The sequence below is a fragment of the Nannobrachium achirus genome (assembly GCF_963921795.1).
Source record: "Nannobrachium achirus genome assembly, chromosome: 3".
NCBI classification, from domain to species: domain Eukaryota; kingdom Metazoa; phylum Chordata; class Actinopteri; order Myctophiformes; family Myctophidae; genus Nannobrachium; species Nannobrachium achirus.
The window spans coordinates 369,204-387,049 of record NC_137812.1 but is presented as its reverse complement, the minus strand read 5'-3'; the positions used below and the strand labels follow the sequence as shown (position 1 = coordinate 387,049).

General features: G+C 43.3%; 1 protein-coding gene across 1 annotated transcript in view; it reads right to left on the bottom strand.

Annotated features, from left to right (window-relative positions):
* Positions 1-17,846, bottom strand: part of glra3 (glycine receptor, alpha 3) — a gene marked incomplete at both ends in the record, with an annotated part of 139,370 nt that overhangs the window by 63,772 nt on the left and 57,752 nt on the right. Inside the window, 2 exons of the mRNA XM_080722885.1 lie at positions 5,020-5,102; positions 17,318-17,541. Of these exons, the coding sequence (XP_080579011.1) occupies positions 5,020-5,102; positions 17,318-17,541 (307 nt within the window). The remainder of the gene's footprint in view (positions 1-5,019; positions 5,103-17,317; positions 17,542-17,846) is intronic.

Below are 17,846 nucleotides of genomic sequence, written 5' to 3'. Positions count from 1 at the left end.
GAATCAGGCGCCCAGCATGTCCCTGAACCTATAATAGTGTGACTATTAATTCCTTGTGTCAATGAATCGTGTTTTTATCAGTAGTTGCCAGTTAAGCTTATCAAAGACTAATGAATGTTTTTAATCTGCGTTTGTTATAACCACATACCATTTCATTGAATTAATTCAGAACACAAGCAGATTATTGTCATTTAAAGTTTAGTCAGGAACACTCCCATCAAAGTAGATTTAACCATGTATTGCATAAATGGAATACAGTTAATCTTGGCGCTTAAGGGCTCCACGTTTGGATCATTTTGTGCATGCTTTTTGAGCATACTAAGCAAAATCAGGGAACGCTAAGCGATACCCCCCATAGGGATACAATAGCAGAACAATAGCGATACATTGACACATAACTTAATCAACAGACAGATCTCAAGTATTTGAGCTTAGCCAGACCAATCAATGGTGGAGGCTGGGGTGGAGGACGCAGCTAGCAGTGAGTATCCGAGGCTTCGGATAACCAAGCATAGGTAGAGAAAGCGAGCCGTATTTAAAGGAGCCTTCCCTATTGAACGAGAGCTTTGACTGGAGTAAGACGGTGTGATGTAAAGACCAGCAGATATGTGAATGAGGAACGGGAAAAGAGCTGACAGACAGCTGACTACAGCTGGGCGGGGGTACAGCTGGGCTCTTGTGTCCTGCATAAACTAACGCTGAAGCCTTAATTTCTCAATAACCAGCAATGTGTGAGTGATAATTCTCTGTAATTTTATTCCAAGGCAACGCTCTTTCATGCGGTGTGAGGGAAAGGGCTCAAGATTTAGGGGATCCTAAATGCCTCTCTTATAGGCAATGGCCTTTGAACAATCCTACTTCTCAAACATTATTAATGATAACAAGAGCAATCCCAGAGTGTTATTTTCCACTGTTGATTGTCTCTTGAACCCACCCCAGTCCCATAGGCTGTCCCTCCCGGCCTCCACAGCTAGATGCAACAAATTTGCCTTGTTTTTTGACAACAAAATCTACAATATTCGTGCTGGTATTATAGGTGACAATGCCACCTCAATCACTCCGACAGCCACTGTGGCAAATGTAGCTCACTCTAGAGCAAGCCTCAACTCCTTCTCCGCTATCATTGAACAAGAGCTCAGAAATATTATATCAAAAAAAGTCTTTGTCCTGTTCACTGGACGACATTCCCCTTCCATAAAGACGTTCTGGATAGTGTCATCAATGACATCTTGGAAATTGTCAACAGTTCCCTAGATTCAGGCGCCTTCCCAATCTCACTAAAAACTTCGGAAGTCAGGCCCCTGATTAAGAAACACAACCTCGATCCCTCTGTGCTAAGAAACTATCGACCCATATCGAATTTGCCCTTTCTGGGCAAAATCATAGAAAAGGTTATTTGCCATCAATTGGAAGTCTATCTTCAGCAAAATAAGACTCACAATAAGTTTCAGTCTGGTTTCAGGAAGGGCCACAGCACCAAAACAGCGCTTGTGAAAGTGGTTAATGACCTCAGGCTGGCCTCTGCCAAGAAAAATGTATCAGTGCTTTTATTGCTGGATCAATCAGCTGCATTTGACACTTTAGATTATCTTATTTTATTAAAACGTCTGGAACACTGTATAGGTCTGTCAGGTACTGCCTTGTCCTGGTTCCAATCCTACATTCGAGACAGATCTTATTTTGTTAAATTAGATGAATTTGTCTCCATCTCTTCCGGTATTCCGCAGGGCTCAATTCTCGGCCCCTTATTGATTTCCTTGAAATTATTGAAATTATTGCCAATCATGGCGTTAATTACCATTTTTATGCTGATGACACTCAGATGTACATCTCTGTAGCCCCAGATGACCCCAATGCCCTTGACCCTTTGCTGTCCTGTCTGTCCAGCATCACACGCTGGATGTCTGCAAACTTCCTCAAACTAAATGAGGACAAGACTGAGGTTCTCATTGTTAGCTCTAGTGAGCAGAGGGAATCAATGACAGGTAGACTTACCAGCCTGGCTGTAAACAGTAAAAATACAGTAAAGTTGATTCTGAACTAAGCTTTAATACACACATCAGTCACATAGCCAAGACTGCCTTTTTCCATTTTAGGAATATTGCCCGAATTAGAGTTTATCTGTCACTGGATGACAATTCGTGCCTTTGTCTTTTCTAGACTCGATTATTGCAACACACTTTTCTCTGGCCTGCCTAAAAAAACTACAGACAGACTACAAGTCATCCAGAATGCGGCTGCCAGAGTATTAACAAGAACTAAGATGAGGGAACATATCACTCCAGTTTTGGCTTCGCTGCACTGGCTTCCGGTTGCCTTTAGAATAGATTTTTAAATTATTTTACTGGTTTTTAAAGCCCTTAATGGCCTGGCACCCTCCTATCTCGATGACTGTCTGAATAGATATGTTACTGGCCGTCCCCTTAGGTCCGCTAGTGCTGACCTACTTGAAATCCCTAGCTTGGAAATGAAAATTAGAAAATACGGTGAAGCTGCTTTTTGTTTCTATGGGCCGACGGCCTGGAACCGCCTCCCATTATTACCTTGGTGGACAGCTTTAAGTCCCAACTCAAGACTTATTTATTTTCTTTTGCTTTTAAATAATCCTACCCTAGCTTAACTGTTTTGCCTTTTGCTACTCTAATTGTTATTGCTATTATTTGCTGAGTTAATGTTTTATTTACTTTTGTCTTGCTGTATTGTCATTATTGCTGTTTTGTTTTTATATCATGTTTTGTGAAGCACTCTGAGCTGCATTTTTGTATGAAGGGTGCTAAACAAATAAAGTTTCATTCATTCATTCATTCATTCATTCATTCAATGGCATCTGGCATCTGATTGGTTATATTATTGTAAAGGCTCCCTAATACACAAACTTTAGAGGGCAATCGTGGCCAATCAGGAGGGAATATGGGAAATGGGACAGATCCATGTTGATGACATGACTTTAGAGATACTGTGTACCACTTTGCGTGATTTTAGGCCAAAATCTGTCCAAAAATGTGTTTTGCAAAAGCCGGCCTGATGGTGGTGCTAGAAGAGGGCCATGTGAGAAATGAGGGGTGGAGGTTGTGAGTTGCCATCCAAGGAGTGTGTGTGCAAAGTTTGGCATGGATAGGGGCAAATGTGCTGGAGATAAGAGTGGGGCAAAAGTATGACGTGTAATGGACAAACGGACGAACGGACGGACAGCCGGTGGAGCTTTTCATAGTAACTTGCGACCTGTTTCAATAATGTAACAGGTAGCGGAGGTGTTTTTAGCAGGTGCCCAACAATAGCATGCAACTTTTTCCCCTTCCTAAATATTTTTTCCTTTCCTATTTTGTAATCATAATGAAACCTGAAACCATAAACCTAAAATGTTGTGTCTATTTCGGCACCTTGTGCTGCGGGCTGCAAACAGCCTAGTGTGCAAGCCTGTATGTGGGGCTAAACAAAGCATGCACGCGTATAATGGCAGGAAATGTATTCAGGATATATACAACCGCACCATAACCAAAAAGGCAATTCAGATTTATAACGACTCTACACACCTTCTTCGGCCCTCATTTGAGCTGTTACCATCAGGCAGGAGGCTTAGAGTACCTCTAGCAAAGAAGGGTTACAAGACATCATTTGTGCCAAATGCAGTGGAGATTTTAAATAAGAAAATGTTTGAATAGTTCCAACCCCCACAGCCCTTGATCACTGTTGCACTGTTGCTATGTCATGGGATGCATTTTATATAGTTTTAATGCATTGTGTATTTTATGTTATTGTTGTATACTGACTGACTGCCTGTGTGCCAAAGACAAATTTCCATTTTATGCTACATTTGATGGACAATAGTTTTCTTATCTTATCTTAGCTTAACAAATGGAGGGGTACTGTCCTAATTCTGAGTTTGTGTCAGTCATACCTCAAAAGATAAAATCATTGCTGTCTGGCCATTTTTAACTTGTGAGGACGGTGTGGTGCTTTCAAGAACTGCACACCTCTCTCTCTCTCTCTCTCTCTCTCTCGCTCTCTCTCTCTCTCTCTCTCTCTCTCTCTCCTCTCTCTCTCTCTCTCTCTCTCAATCAAATGAAGCTTAGCTAGTACGTGAGTTTTGAGTGGCATTGAAATATTAATATACATTTAGAAGACAATAGAATCCTCCTGCCGCGGGGGAGAAGGTGTCGATGTGTGCTGAGCCCAGAGCGGAGCGAATGGCTGATGAAATAGCAGGAAAACAACGGTCAATTTCACCTAAGTCGTGTGTGTGGTGGGTCTTTTCGCCGTCATGCTAGTATTAAGGACTTTTTTTAAAGGGATATTTCACTTTCAAAAACGCTTTTGTTCATTTTCATCGTATGCTCAGGCTTTTGAGAATCCCCCCCCCCCCCCCCCAAAAAAGGCTACTCCTAAATTTACAGCTCAATTATGCCCTATAGGCTACCACTAATAGCCTATTATTAGTTATGTATTTATTTTTGAGGGGGTTCCAATTGGACCCTTTACAGATCTATAGGCTAGAGAGATCCACTGATTTAAAGTATGCCTTTTGACTCCTGTATGAACGTTCAGAGAGTAGAGAGTAGTATGAATAATACACGTTCCGGGGTTTGGGGTGGAAATCCGCCTCTTGCAGTGTGTTTCCAAACGAACCATTGAACGTGCATTGTAAATGCCCATGCTTTAACTGTGATATGCGCGAAATCCCGGACATTTGAAGGAACTTATAAAACCCCCCCGGACAGGCCGGACAGCCCCCTAAAAGAGGACATGTCTGGGGAAAAGACGACGTATGGTCACTCTATTTTAACCACGATAGATTCATCTAAAACAACCGTTCTTGGTTCTGGTGACTCACACTGTCCTCCTAATACGTGAGGAGGCCGTGTTTTTTCATTCATTTACTTTTTTCATTTATTTGTAATCATTATTTTAGTGTGTGTGTGTGTGTGTGTGTGTGCGTGCGTGCGTGCGTGCGTGCGTGCGTGCGTGCGTGCGTGCGTGTGCGCGCGCGTGCATGTGTGTCGTGCGTGCGTGTGTACTTACAGCTCTCCAGCTGCATGATGCAGGTCTGTGAATCCATGGGGAAGTTCTTGAGATCCATGGGACACGACAGAGTCAGTGTTAGTCTGACAAACAGACAGACAGAGAGACAGGGAGACAGACAGACAGACAGACAGACAGACAGGGAGACAGGGAGACAGGGAGAGAGAGAGAGAGCAACAAAGAAGAATGAGGTTGAGCCATTCAGTAAGACATTGTTTTCTGACCCAACAGTAAACAATACACCAACATAAAGTTTAAGTGTATAGAGGGTATACAGTATGCACATTTCTAAAGTCACAATTTAAGGACTTTTGAATACCTCTGAAATGATGAATTAAACATTGGCCAAATTCCAAAATATTTTCACAATATCTACAGCCGATCTACAAGCTCACAATGCGTTGTGAGCTTGTAGATCTGCTATTTTCAAAAGTTCTTTAGACATTTTATACATTTGAAAACTTGTGAAATGGGACTTTCTACTTTTGATTGCGACCGAAGGTCGCACTATACCATGGGAAATACCATGTCGCCCTGAGGCGTCTTACTAGTTTATATACCAGTAAGACTCCCTAATCGGGAGATAAGCGACCGTTGGTCGCTTATCTCCTGTCACACTGCTGACATCAGTATGACATCACACCCTTATATAAGACCGGCATTATCTACCGACAGATTAGTAACAAGATGTCAAAATCATTGAAGGTTTACCCTACTAACCAACTGTTTACCATAGCAACCATGTTTTTTACCTTAGCAACCAACTGTTTACCCTAGCAACCAACTGTTTACCACAGCAACCATGTTTTTTTTACCCTAGCAACCAACTGTTTACCCTAGCAACCAATTGTTTACCATAGCAACCATGTTTTCTTACCCTAGCAACCAACTGTTTACCCTAGCAACCAACTGTTTACCATAGCAACCATGTTTTTTACAGGGCCTGGGATTGATGACATCAGAAATCTCCATATATGGGCATGAAAGGGATTTTGTTTCTGGAAATATGTCTGTGGGGTGCCACATTTGGAATAAAACACTTACATCACACATCTGGATATCCATACAGCCCATCTAGTTTGCCTGTGTCCATTTATGCCCATATATCTGATGACATTGGGACAATGATCTCCATATATGGGCATAAAACTTATGTTAATTAGTAAAGCCTGGGGATCTCCATATATGGGCATGAGGGGTACCCTAAAAGGGCATCATCTGGGAATAGCAAATATAGTTATCCTAGAAAGTGAAAATCTTACATCAAAGGCCATAACTACCTACCTACCACCATACTGCATTCCTCATTAAACTACCTACCAGTAAGATGCCTAAGGGAGAAAAGCAAAGGGCGAGGTTGCACCATTTCTTGGTCTTCTGGCCAGTGATGTATATCGGACCATTTAACCATATATGGAGACATCTGGTACCCATAGATATTCACAGATATGGGCTTAATATTGATGACATAAGGGATCTCCATATATGGGCGTAAAAGGGATTTGGTTCCCCTGGCATCACAGGGATCTCCATATATGGGCATAAAATGGATTTGGTTACCCTGGCAACACGGGGATCTCCATATCTCCATATATGGGCATAAAAGGGATTTGGTTCCCCTGGCATCACAGGGATCTCCATATATGGGCATAAAAGGGATTTGGTTCCCCTGACATTACAGTGATGTCAGTGGCTGGTTCTACAGAGGGGATCTCCATTTATGGGCATAAAAGGGAATGTATGTATGATGATGTCAGATATCATAGACGTCATAGGACTTTCACATAACGAACTAGAAGCAGTGCTCTTCCGAGCACAGGTCTCCACCAGGCCACACAAATCGGCCTGTTATAGCGCCACCATGAGGCTGATTTAAAAAATGTGGGGCAGAGGTTCTGAATTAGCATCCAGGGAGTGTGTGTGCTCAGTTTGGCAGCGATCGGGCCAACGGCGCCGGAGATTAGCTGGTAACAACCAGGCCACACAAATCGGCCTGTTATAGCGCCACCATGAGGCTGATTTGAAAAATGTGGGGCAGAGGTTCTAGATTGGCATCCAGGGAGTGTGTGTGCTCAGTTTGGCAGCGATCGGGCCAACGGTGACTGAGATTAGCTGTTCACAAACTGCGAAGACGCACGGACGCACGCACGGACGGACGCACGGATGCACGGACGGACGGACGGACGGACGGACGGACGGACGGACGGAGGGGAAAACATACTCTCCCTCAGCCTTCGGCTGGTGGAGACAATAACTGAGTAAGCATGTAAACCCGTAAAATCTATATTTGGGCATGGCTGATTTATGACCTCATCATGATGACACGAGCAAACACAGATGAATTGTATAAATGATCAGTGCAGAAACCAACAGAAGTATTTGACCAAGACTCTTGATCTTCAAGAACCCTGCGAACCTGTATTGTTTGGTATTTTACCATTTTTGGTGTTTGAAATGTTGAACTGGACTTTACATCGTGAAAGTGGATTCAATATATTGAGACTAGGGTAAGAAAACATGGTTGCTATGGTAAACAGTTGGTTGCTAGGGTAAACAGTTGGTTGCTAGGGTAAAACCATGGTTGCTAAGGTGGTTGCTAACGTACACTAACAGACCAGCAACAACAGACTGTTGCCACAGCAACGTACACAAAGGTTTGTGTACACATGTGGTGTGATGTCATACTGATGCGGAGATATGAGCAGGGCAAAGGTGTGACGTGTGACGTGTGACTGACTGGCCGGTGGAGGTTTTGATACCAGTAAGACTCCCTAATCGGGAGATAAGCGACCGTTGGTCGCTTATCTCCACAAATAGGCCAAAAAATTTGTTTTACCAATTATCAAGACATACGGGCAGTTGACAGTTTGCCATGGTTACTCATTGAAGTTGAATCTCCATATATGGAGATAACCTACGCATCACACTAAGTCTGACCTCACCAGCCCATATTTGGGCATGAGCAACTTATGTCTCCATATATGGAGATATGATGACATCACACAGTCCTCAGCCGATGATGTGGCGTGATGTCATACAATACACAAACGAGCCCTACAGTATAAAGGGGCAATTCTTGCCAGGAAAGAAGCATTTCTTCGACTCAGACCTTATCGCCAGGGTTGGCTTATAGCAGCTGTCGGTAGGACCATATATGGATTCTGTTAGTGTGGATCTCCTAACAGGGCATCATCTGGGATACAATCCCTTTTATGCCCATATATGGAGATCACTAACAGCTAACAGAATCCCTTTTATGCCCATATATGGAGATCCCTAACAGAATCCCTTTTATGCCCATATATGGAGATCCCTAACAGAATCCCTTTTATGCCCATATATGGAGATCCCTAACAGAATCCCTTTTATGCCCATATATGGAGATCCCTAACAGAATCCCTTTTATGCCCATATATGGAGATCCCTAACATAATCCCTTGTATGCCCATATATGGAGATCCCTAACAGAATCCCTTTTATGCCCATATATGGAGATCCCTAACAGAATCCCTTTTATGCCCATATATTATGGAGAAATCCCTGCTCAGAGTATCTGACATCAGTGTGATGTCACCTGTTTATGCCCATATATGGAGATCCCTGCTCTGCGTATCTGGTTGCTATGGTAAACAGTTGGTTGCTAGGGTAAAAAAACATGGTTGCTATGGTAAACAGTTGGTTGCTAGGGTAAACAGTTGGTTGCTAGGGTAAAACCATGGTTGCTAAGGTGGTTGCTAACGTACACTAACAAACCAGCAACAACAGACTGTTGCCACAGCAACGTACACAAAGGTTTGTGTACACATGTGGTGTGATGTCATACTGATGTGGAGATATGAGCAGGGCAAAGGTGTGACGTGTGACGTGTGACCGACCGACCGACCGACGGACGGCCGGTGGAGGTTTTCATAGTAAACTGCTCCCTGACGGTCGCAACTAAACTGCGACCTACGGCCGCAATTAATGTTGTCTCTGTGTCCGTCAGTCAGTTAGTAAGTACACATTTTTACTGTCTATGGGTTGGTTCCCTTCACTATCACCTGTGATGTCACTGTGACATCACAGGTGATATCACAATGTAAAAGTCCATAAATGTCCATATATGGACTTTTATGTCCATATATGGCCAGATCGCTGGCCAGATGGCAAAGGCATGGCCCATATCTGTGTGGCTGGTTCAGATAGGGATCTCCATGTATGGGCATGAAATATATTGTTTGTTGCGACCGTCAGGGAGCAGTTTACTATGAAAACCTCCACCGGCCGTCCGTCCGTCGGTCGGTCGGTCACACGTCACACGTCACACCTTTGCCCTGCTCATATCTCCGCATCAGTATATAGGGCTTGTTTGTTTATTGTATGACATCACGCCACATCATCAGCTGTGGACTCTGTGATGTCATCGTATCGCATCAGTATATAGGGCTTGTTTGTTTATTGTATGACATCACGCCACATCATCAGCTGTGGACTCTGTGATGTCATCGTATCTCCATATATGGCCATCTCCGTATATGGAGATATAAGTCGTCCATGCCCAAGTATGGGCTGGTGAGGTCAGACTTTGTGTGATGCGTAGGTTATCTCCATATATGGAAATTCAACATTCCAGGCAATGCTCTCTTCCCTGGTGAGAATTGCCCCTTTATATAGGGCTTGTTTGTGTATTGTATGACATCACGCCACATCATCAGCTGTGGACTCTGTGATGTCATCGTATCTCCATATATGGCCATCTCCGTATATGGAGATATAAGTCGTCCATGCCCAAGTATGGGCTGGTGAGGTCAGACTTTGTGTGATGCGTAGGTTATCTCCATATATGGAGATTCAACATTCCAGGTGTAACTATGGCTACCCGTATGACGTGAGAGGTGGAGGTTGTGATATTTGTGGAGATAAGCGACCAACGGTCGCTTATCTCCCGATTAGGGAGTCTTACTGGTATATGGATATATGGATACATAACTATCTATAAATTAGGGAAAATCTACGTCTGCGTGTCTGTGTGTCTGCGCTGACGTCATCCAATGGGAAAACCCTTGAGGAAACACATGATGTAGCCAATCCAATGGATCGTGGAAGTAGACTAACCGGCAAAGATATCTAGCTGCTGACATCAGTATGACGGATTCTGATGTCACACAGTACACAGATGAGCACTACCGGTATATAAGAGTGGCCCTCGCGACCTGAGTTTACACGAAAGAAGAAGAGGCTAGCACAAGCTCTACTCCGACAAGACTCCTATATAGTCTATAATCACCAGCCACCTCTCACAGAGAGACCCCATAGTCCAGTCATTTTAGGGTTAGACCTAGAACAAATTGCAATAGTAGCAAACTCAACTGATTTTGTATCCTCATTATGTCCTTAGTGAGGGAAAAAAAGTCCCAAGGAATCCCACCGGGGCAAAGTTTTGAAAACGACCTATCTCTTCACTTACTATACACTACAATATAAAGGAAAAAATGACTGAAAAAAAACCTGCTTTAAGTGGGATGTGAGGGGTCTAACTAGGGGTTTGTCATCATGCTGAATCCATTGCAGGCATTTGTTTTGCACAAAAAACATTCTGTGGGCTAGAAATGGCCTTAGAAAACAATACACGTATGGGTGCGTTTTCATGTTAGTCGGAGGCCTTAGGGTTTTTTTTTCTCGTGCTAATCAGTCTAAAAGTTCAAAATTTTGCACAGATGTAGCTCAGGGCATGCTCTAATGATTTAGCTAGGGCGCGCGAGTCTGCAACATTCGGGGTCGCTACAGCGGCCAAGTTGGGCTCCCATCGACTTTAGTGATGAAAAGTGACTTTTCAGAGTTTTGTTGGTGCAGTCTGCGACCCCGAAGGTCGCAGACTCGGGCGCCCTAGCTAAATCATTAGAGCATGCCCTGAGCTACATCTGTGCAAAATTTTGAACTTTTAGACTGATTAGCACGAGAAAAAAAAAACCCTAAGGCCTCCGACTAACATGAAAACGCACCCATATGTGTATTGTTTTCTAAGGCCATTTCTAGCCCACAGAATGTTTTTTGTGCAAAACAAATGCCTGCAATGGATTCAGCATGATGACAAACCCCTAGTTTGACCCCTCACATCCCACTTAAAGCAGATTTTATTTTCAGTCATTTTTTCCTTTATATTGTAGTGTATAGTAAGTGAAGGTAGATAGGTCGTTTTCAAAACTTTGCCCCGGTGGGATTCCTTGGGACTTTTTTTCCCTCACTAAGGACATATTGAGGATACAAAATCAGTTGAGTTTTCTACTATTGCAATTTGTTCTAGGTTTGGCCTAATTTTGGCCTAAAATGACTGGACTAATTTGTACAGCCTGCAAAACACTATATGAATCTTGCCAAAAACTGCATGGGATTAGCATAAATCTGGTATGTCTGTATAGGGGAGGCTTGTAGGCACCCATGGAACCCATTTCCAGTAACATATATTGAGGTGGAAGGTCACGGGACCATTTGAAAAATGATGATGTCCATATTTCTCTCGCCAAAAAAATCATCTAACTTTGAATCATTAGGTATTTAGCCCTCTTCCCAATGAGCTAACATGACATGGTTGGGCCCATTGGAAACCTGAGATTGTCTTGAATCAAATGCTATCTTTACTTTTGAGCTACCTCAAAATCTGAGCGCGCCACAATCTCTGAAATACAGTGTCGTCAGTGATCCTGCCATCAATCGAGTAGGTGTCATAGGGGTAACAAAACAATGAAAAAAACACATTTGCCCCGGTGGGATTCCTTGGGACTTTTTTTCCCTCACTAAGGACATATTGAGGATACAAAATCAGTTGAGTTTGCTACTATTGCAATTTGTTCTAGGTTTGGACAAATTTTGGCCTAAAATGACTGGACTAATAGCCTTCCATACAAGTCGGGCTATCTGGACATACAGTATAGAGACAGTCTTTCCAACCCGCAAGAGGCAAAAGAAGACCCACCAATTTACAATCCAAGTAGCAGAAGCGGTGTCCATGAACCAATCTTCCAGGACACAGGCGTCCTGTTCTTAGTGTCCATACGCCTTCACGTCTCGGGTCACCCTCCATGAAAACATGACGAGGAGCCATAACAACCTCTACTGTCAAAGGATGAACAATGGACAGCTCTAGGGCTGTCACGATATGACATTTTACATGACGATTAATTGTCACTCAAATAATTGGCGATTAACGATTTAATTGTGTATTTGTCGTTGATAATTACATTTCTGTTTGGCTTTTAGGCTTTGAAGTTGCATATGGTAGACATGACACATAACCTAAATATACAAATACATTACTGACATATTTGACAACTTACTACTTAAAAAATAACATTGATAGTGGAAATAGCCGATCTACAAGCTCACAACGCGTCGCATCGCGACACGTTGTGAGCTTGTAGATCGGCTATTTCCACTATTTCTGACATTTTTCAACATTCACAATTATGACAATTATGACAAAATAATTGCGATAATGTAAAATAATCACGATTAGACTTTTATGTAATAATTGTGACAGCCCTCTCTGCTTCCTGTCCGATGATCACCAGCTGTGTAACCTGCCAGCAACAAGGAGATACAGGAAAACCGAGATCTTGCGAGGACTTCAACGAAGCCTGGAGAAGTAAAGAAACATACCTACCCAGGAAAGAAAACCTCTTTTGTGATAAGAGCTTCATTGATGTATCGACACAGCATGTCCAGCATGTCCACACCAAAGAAAAAGCCTTTCCAGTGTAAACACTGTGACAAGGGTTTCAGTCAGTTAGGTAACCTGAAGATACACCAGTTTGTCGCAACAGGTTCTCACCCCCATGGTGTCAGACACCTGACGCCCTGTCAAGTACCCTAATCCGTCAGGGGGGGGGGGGGGGGACGACACTTTGGGTATGCCTACTGCTTCAAGTGGGGGATGCTTTTGGTAAGCCCGAAGTGGGATTCGAAACCGCTATGTAAGGTTTACCAGCCACCCGACGGTACTTATCACGCCACTATCGACGACGGCGGCACCTCTGCACGGATCGGCGCACGGAGGCGCCGACACGTTAGTTTTACTGAGGTTAAGGTTAGGGTTTGGGTTAGGTTTAGGCATAGTTTTACTGAGGTTAGGTTTAGGGTTTGAGTTAGGGTTAGGCATAGTTTTACTGAGGTTAGGTTTAGGGTTAGGGTTAGAGTTAGGCATAGTTTAGGTGGTCGGACACGTTACCTCCACGTTGAGTTAGAATCCTCCGCGTTGTGTTAGAATCCATGTTGTCAAAGATAAAAGCACAAAAAAAAGTGGCTTTGCCAGCCACTATTGCTAGCTCAGTCGGTAGGGCAGCATGGCTTATGATCACAGAGGCGGTGGTTCGCGTCCCACTGACGATAGATACATGTTCGAGTAAACATGTGTCGGCGCATGTGCAATAAGACTCTTCGTTCGTGTCTGATGGGATGACACTGTAACCGTTCCAATGCGTCGCACGGGTGACGCTGAAAGCGAGTTGGGAATGCGTAGGGGGGTGAAGCAGAGGGAGTGAGAACGGGCTGACCAGTGTGTCCACCCTGGAGAAAAACCCTTTGTCTGTAAATAGTGTGACAAGGGTTTTCCTCCTGTGTGGATACGCTGGTGTATCATCAGAGTTCCTAACTTACTGAAACCCTTTGTGTGTAAACAGTGTGACAAGGGTTTCAGTGTGTTAAGTAACATGAAGAGCCACCAGCATGTCCACACCACATAAGAGCTTCAATCAGTTACATATTCTGATGACAAACCATCATCTCCACACTTCACCCAATGAGTTGTCCACCAGATGGCGCTGACCACTCAGCCCATGCTTAAGCGGAATTGAAACGCGATGATCCAGGCGACTCTGGCTCATGGCTGACATCATAGTGACAACATTATGATGACGTGAGCTTCAAATCAGCTCGGCTTAAAACCAGACTTCCACACAATCTGAATCACACACGAGAGAGACATCGAGGAGGCATTCACCATCTTCAGAAAAATATACCAATCCTGGACCGTAAGGTCACACATCACCAGTTACATTCTTGGGCTATTGCGGCCCATGCATAGCAGCAGCTTTGACGATGGACCCACTGTTCCCGACAACGAGCCAGAAGAAGAAAACTCAGAAGAATCACAACCTTACAGCTATCAACAGTCGACCAAGACTCCAATGCAATCGGAAGCAAAGAGACATCTGACCGACACAGGACAGAAAGATCACATCTGTAGACAATGTGACAAGAGTTTCAGTCATTTAGATCACCTGAAGACACACCAGCGTATCCACATTGGAGAAAAACCTTTCCACATTGTTTACAATAGAAAGTGTATCCACACTGGAGAAAAACCTTTCCTTTGTAAACAGTGCGGCAAGAGTTTCAGTCAATTAGCTCACCTGAAGACACCGTATCCACACTGGAGAAAAATATCCACACTGGAGAAAAACCTTTCTATTGTAAAGACTGTGACAAGAGTTTCAGTCAATCTCGGAACCTGAAGACAAACCAGCGTATCCACACAGGGAAAAAACCTTTCCACTGTAAATAATGTGGAAAGAGTTTGTCAATTTGTAAAAAATTTGGAAAGAGTTTCTAAGTCACCTGAAGAAGCACGAGCGTGATCACACAGGAGAAAAAAGCCATAGTTATTAATAAAGGGTCAAATAGAATAAAAAGTCCATATATATCGTCATTTCCAGAAACAAAATCCCTCTTATGCCCATATATGGAGATTTCTGATGTCATCAATCCCAGGCCCTAACTGGCCCAAGAGCCTGCTTTACTCTGATGTACACCCTACCTTTCCCAAAAATGTTAATATTAAGTCCTGTATATGGATAATATATTAATAAAGGCTAAAATAACTAAAATGTCCATATACAGTATGGGCATTCCCAGATGACGCCCAGTTAGGGTACCCCCTGATGCCCCCTTTTTTTTGCTATGCATATATGGAGATCCCCAGGCATCAAACCCAGGCCCTAACTTGCCAAGGCCCTGCTTGGCTTTACTAATTAACATACGTTTTATGCCCAAATATGGAGATCCCTGTGCCAATGTCATAAGTATTAAGGACATATCTGGGAATTGGTAATGCCCATATATGGGCATGTTTTGACATAACATTGTTGACTATCATATATGGGTAACTGGTCCGATATACATCACTGGCCAGATGGCCAAGAATTGGTGCAACCTCGTCCTTTAGGGTGAGGTCGCATGTCACCCTGAGGTGTACTAGTACAGCTCCACCGACTGTCCCTCTGTCAGTCAGTCAGTCAGTCCGCCACGTCACATCACACTTTTGGCCCTACTCTTATCTCCGGAACCGTTGCCCCTATCCATGCCAAACTTTGCACACACACTCCTTGGATGGTAACTCGCAACCTCCAGCCTGATTTCTCACATGGCCCTTTTCTATTGCCACCATGAGGCCGATTTTTGCACACTGCCCTAAAATCACGCAACGCGTTACACAGTGGCCCTCATTTATCAATGGAGTGTAAAAAACGGTCTATTTTTTTCACAAAATTTTGCCTAGGGCAACGTTTGCGTGGCATTTACGAAAACCTGAAATTTAAATAACACGCCCTTAATTATTCTCGAAACGCCCTGATTTTACGACCAGAACAACCCGAATACGACCTAACAACGAAAGGAAAGCCAATGGAAGAGAGTTCACTCCCATGTCCCACACAGGCCACGCATACATGCACGCACGCATACATGGTTTACACAGCAGTCTTTGATAGTGGAACGTGGGATTAACCAACGGTACAATCTTTGAAAGGAGGCTATAGCACTGCAGCCGACATGAATGACACAAGTCACTGCCATGAATACTTTTGGATATATTAATTTAAACCATAGCCTACCCGTGCCGTGCGTGCGCAGACAGAGCGCGTTCATTTGGTTACAAGCAATCATAATTCCCCATGGCCATGATCTCACGGCTCGCCACGTCGGGTTTCATCATTAACTCCAGCATATTGTACAGTAGCTACTGTATAAATATAGACCCCGCGGTTACGTTTTGGATATTAATTTAACCCAATTTCGGCGCCGAGCACAATGTGCGTTTGAGTGCTTGAACTAGCGATCATGTACCGTTCCTGCGTGGGCTGGTCTTCTCCCCGGTGGGCCGTGGACCCCCAAATAAATCATCCGCAGCGTGCGTGCGCTGGGCTGGGCACAGCCAGGTTTGGACCTTCGGTTTTATCCATATTTAAAAGGACTCACGACTCACAGCGGCGCTGCGCTGGTCCCGAAAATGCTCTCGCATGGCGTTCGTATATGTGCTTGTTCTGAGCCAGATCTCCAATCTTAAGATTTAGACTGTTAAAGCAATTAACAGTAGATTTCTTCCATATTCAATTAAATTAAATTGCTTAATGCTTGTCATTGTAACTTGGAAATAAAATCGGCGCGAATGTCCATGATGTAGCCGGCTATAGGCTATGCTTTTATAAAATGTTATATTTTCACAGGATTATTTATTATTGTGTTGGATATACATTTTCGAGTGGATACATGTGTCCATTGCCTGTCAGATAATTAGACAATGCTGCTCCGCACGTCTACAATGGAACAAAGTGGTGTAGGATGATTCCTACACCACCTCAGGACTTGACGTGTGATTTGATCCTACCCTAGACCAAAGTCAAAGTCAAGTTGAAATGATAAATGCAGAGACTTGCCTAAATTTCGGTGTACACCCAAATTTTGATCTGCACCACATTGATAAATGAGGGCCAGTATCTCTTAAGTCATGTCTACAGAAGAAATTGTGAAAATAGTCGATCTACATGCTCACAACGCATGTTGTGAGCTTCTAGATCGGCTATATTTGGCTACATTTTTATATTAATACTTTTATACTTTTACTCAAGTCAATTTTGAATTCCGGACTTTTACTTATAACAATAGGGAACTCAAGTCGGCCACATAAAATGATTATGGTGGCGGTGTCCGCTGACTGTGACAAATGCGATGCGGCGATAAATCATCATAGCGGTTTTGATAATTACAATAAATAAGCATAAACCAACTAGTTCACATGAACAATGTGATAAATAAAGCTTTTGAAGAGGCATATACTGTATACAGATTTACAGATAAAATAATTATGTTGAGGTAATTTCCTCATTTTCATGGGCTGTTATGGGAATTCAGCAATGCACCTGTGATATACGCCCAACCCATTTTCAGACTTTTTCTTTTTACTAAAACCGTGTGATGTACTGTATCATAATGATAATTTTCGGCGCATATTGACACCATTAAGTATTTTTTCCTCCACTGCTCTCACCTGATGGAGTACAGGACGTTCCCGTTCTTGAAGATCCGGAGCAGCTTGTTGTCGGTGGTGACCTCGTGGAAGTGTGCTCCCTTCTCGTTGGCGAAGAACAGGTCCGGCTTCCAGATGGAGTCCAGCATGGACGGGTCCAGGTCCAGCGAGTCGTCCGGGTACTCGGCGTAGGCCAGCCGAGGGTCGTTCCACTGCTGCCGGAGGAAGATGTTGACACGGTAGTCCTGGAAAAAGAGAGAGTGTATTAAAGACCCAATGAAATGACTATTTTGGGTATTTTATTTTGAAGTTTCAGTTTGAAAAGTGTGTTTCTGAACCAGTCCGAAGGGACCAGCCCTTCAGGTGATGGGATTTAAAATCTGAGTAATGGGAGTAATGGGAGCCAGCAATGGGGAAAAAAAAAAACAAAAAAAAACAGGTGAATGTAATCAAAGGTTCATTTATATTCAAAAAGTCTATCTATGTCATCACTTTTTGAATTTCTGTTCACAGGAAGTAATTAAGAATGGCCTATTTAGGGACCCTTGAT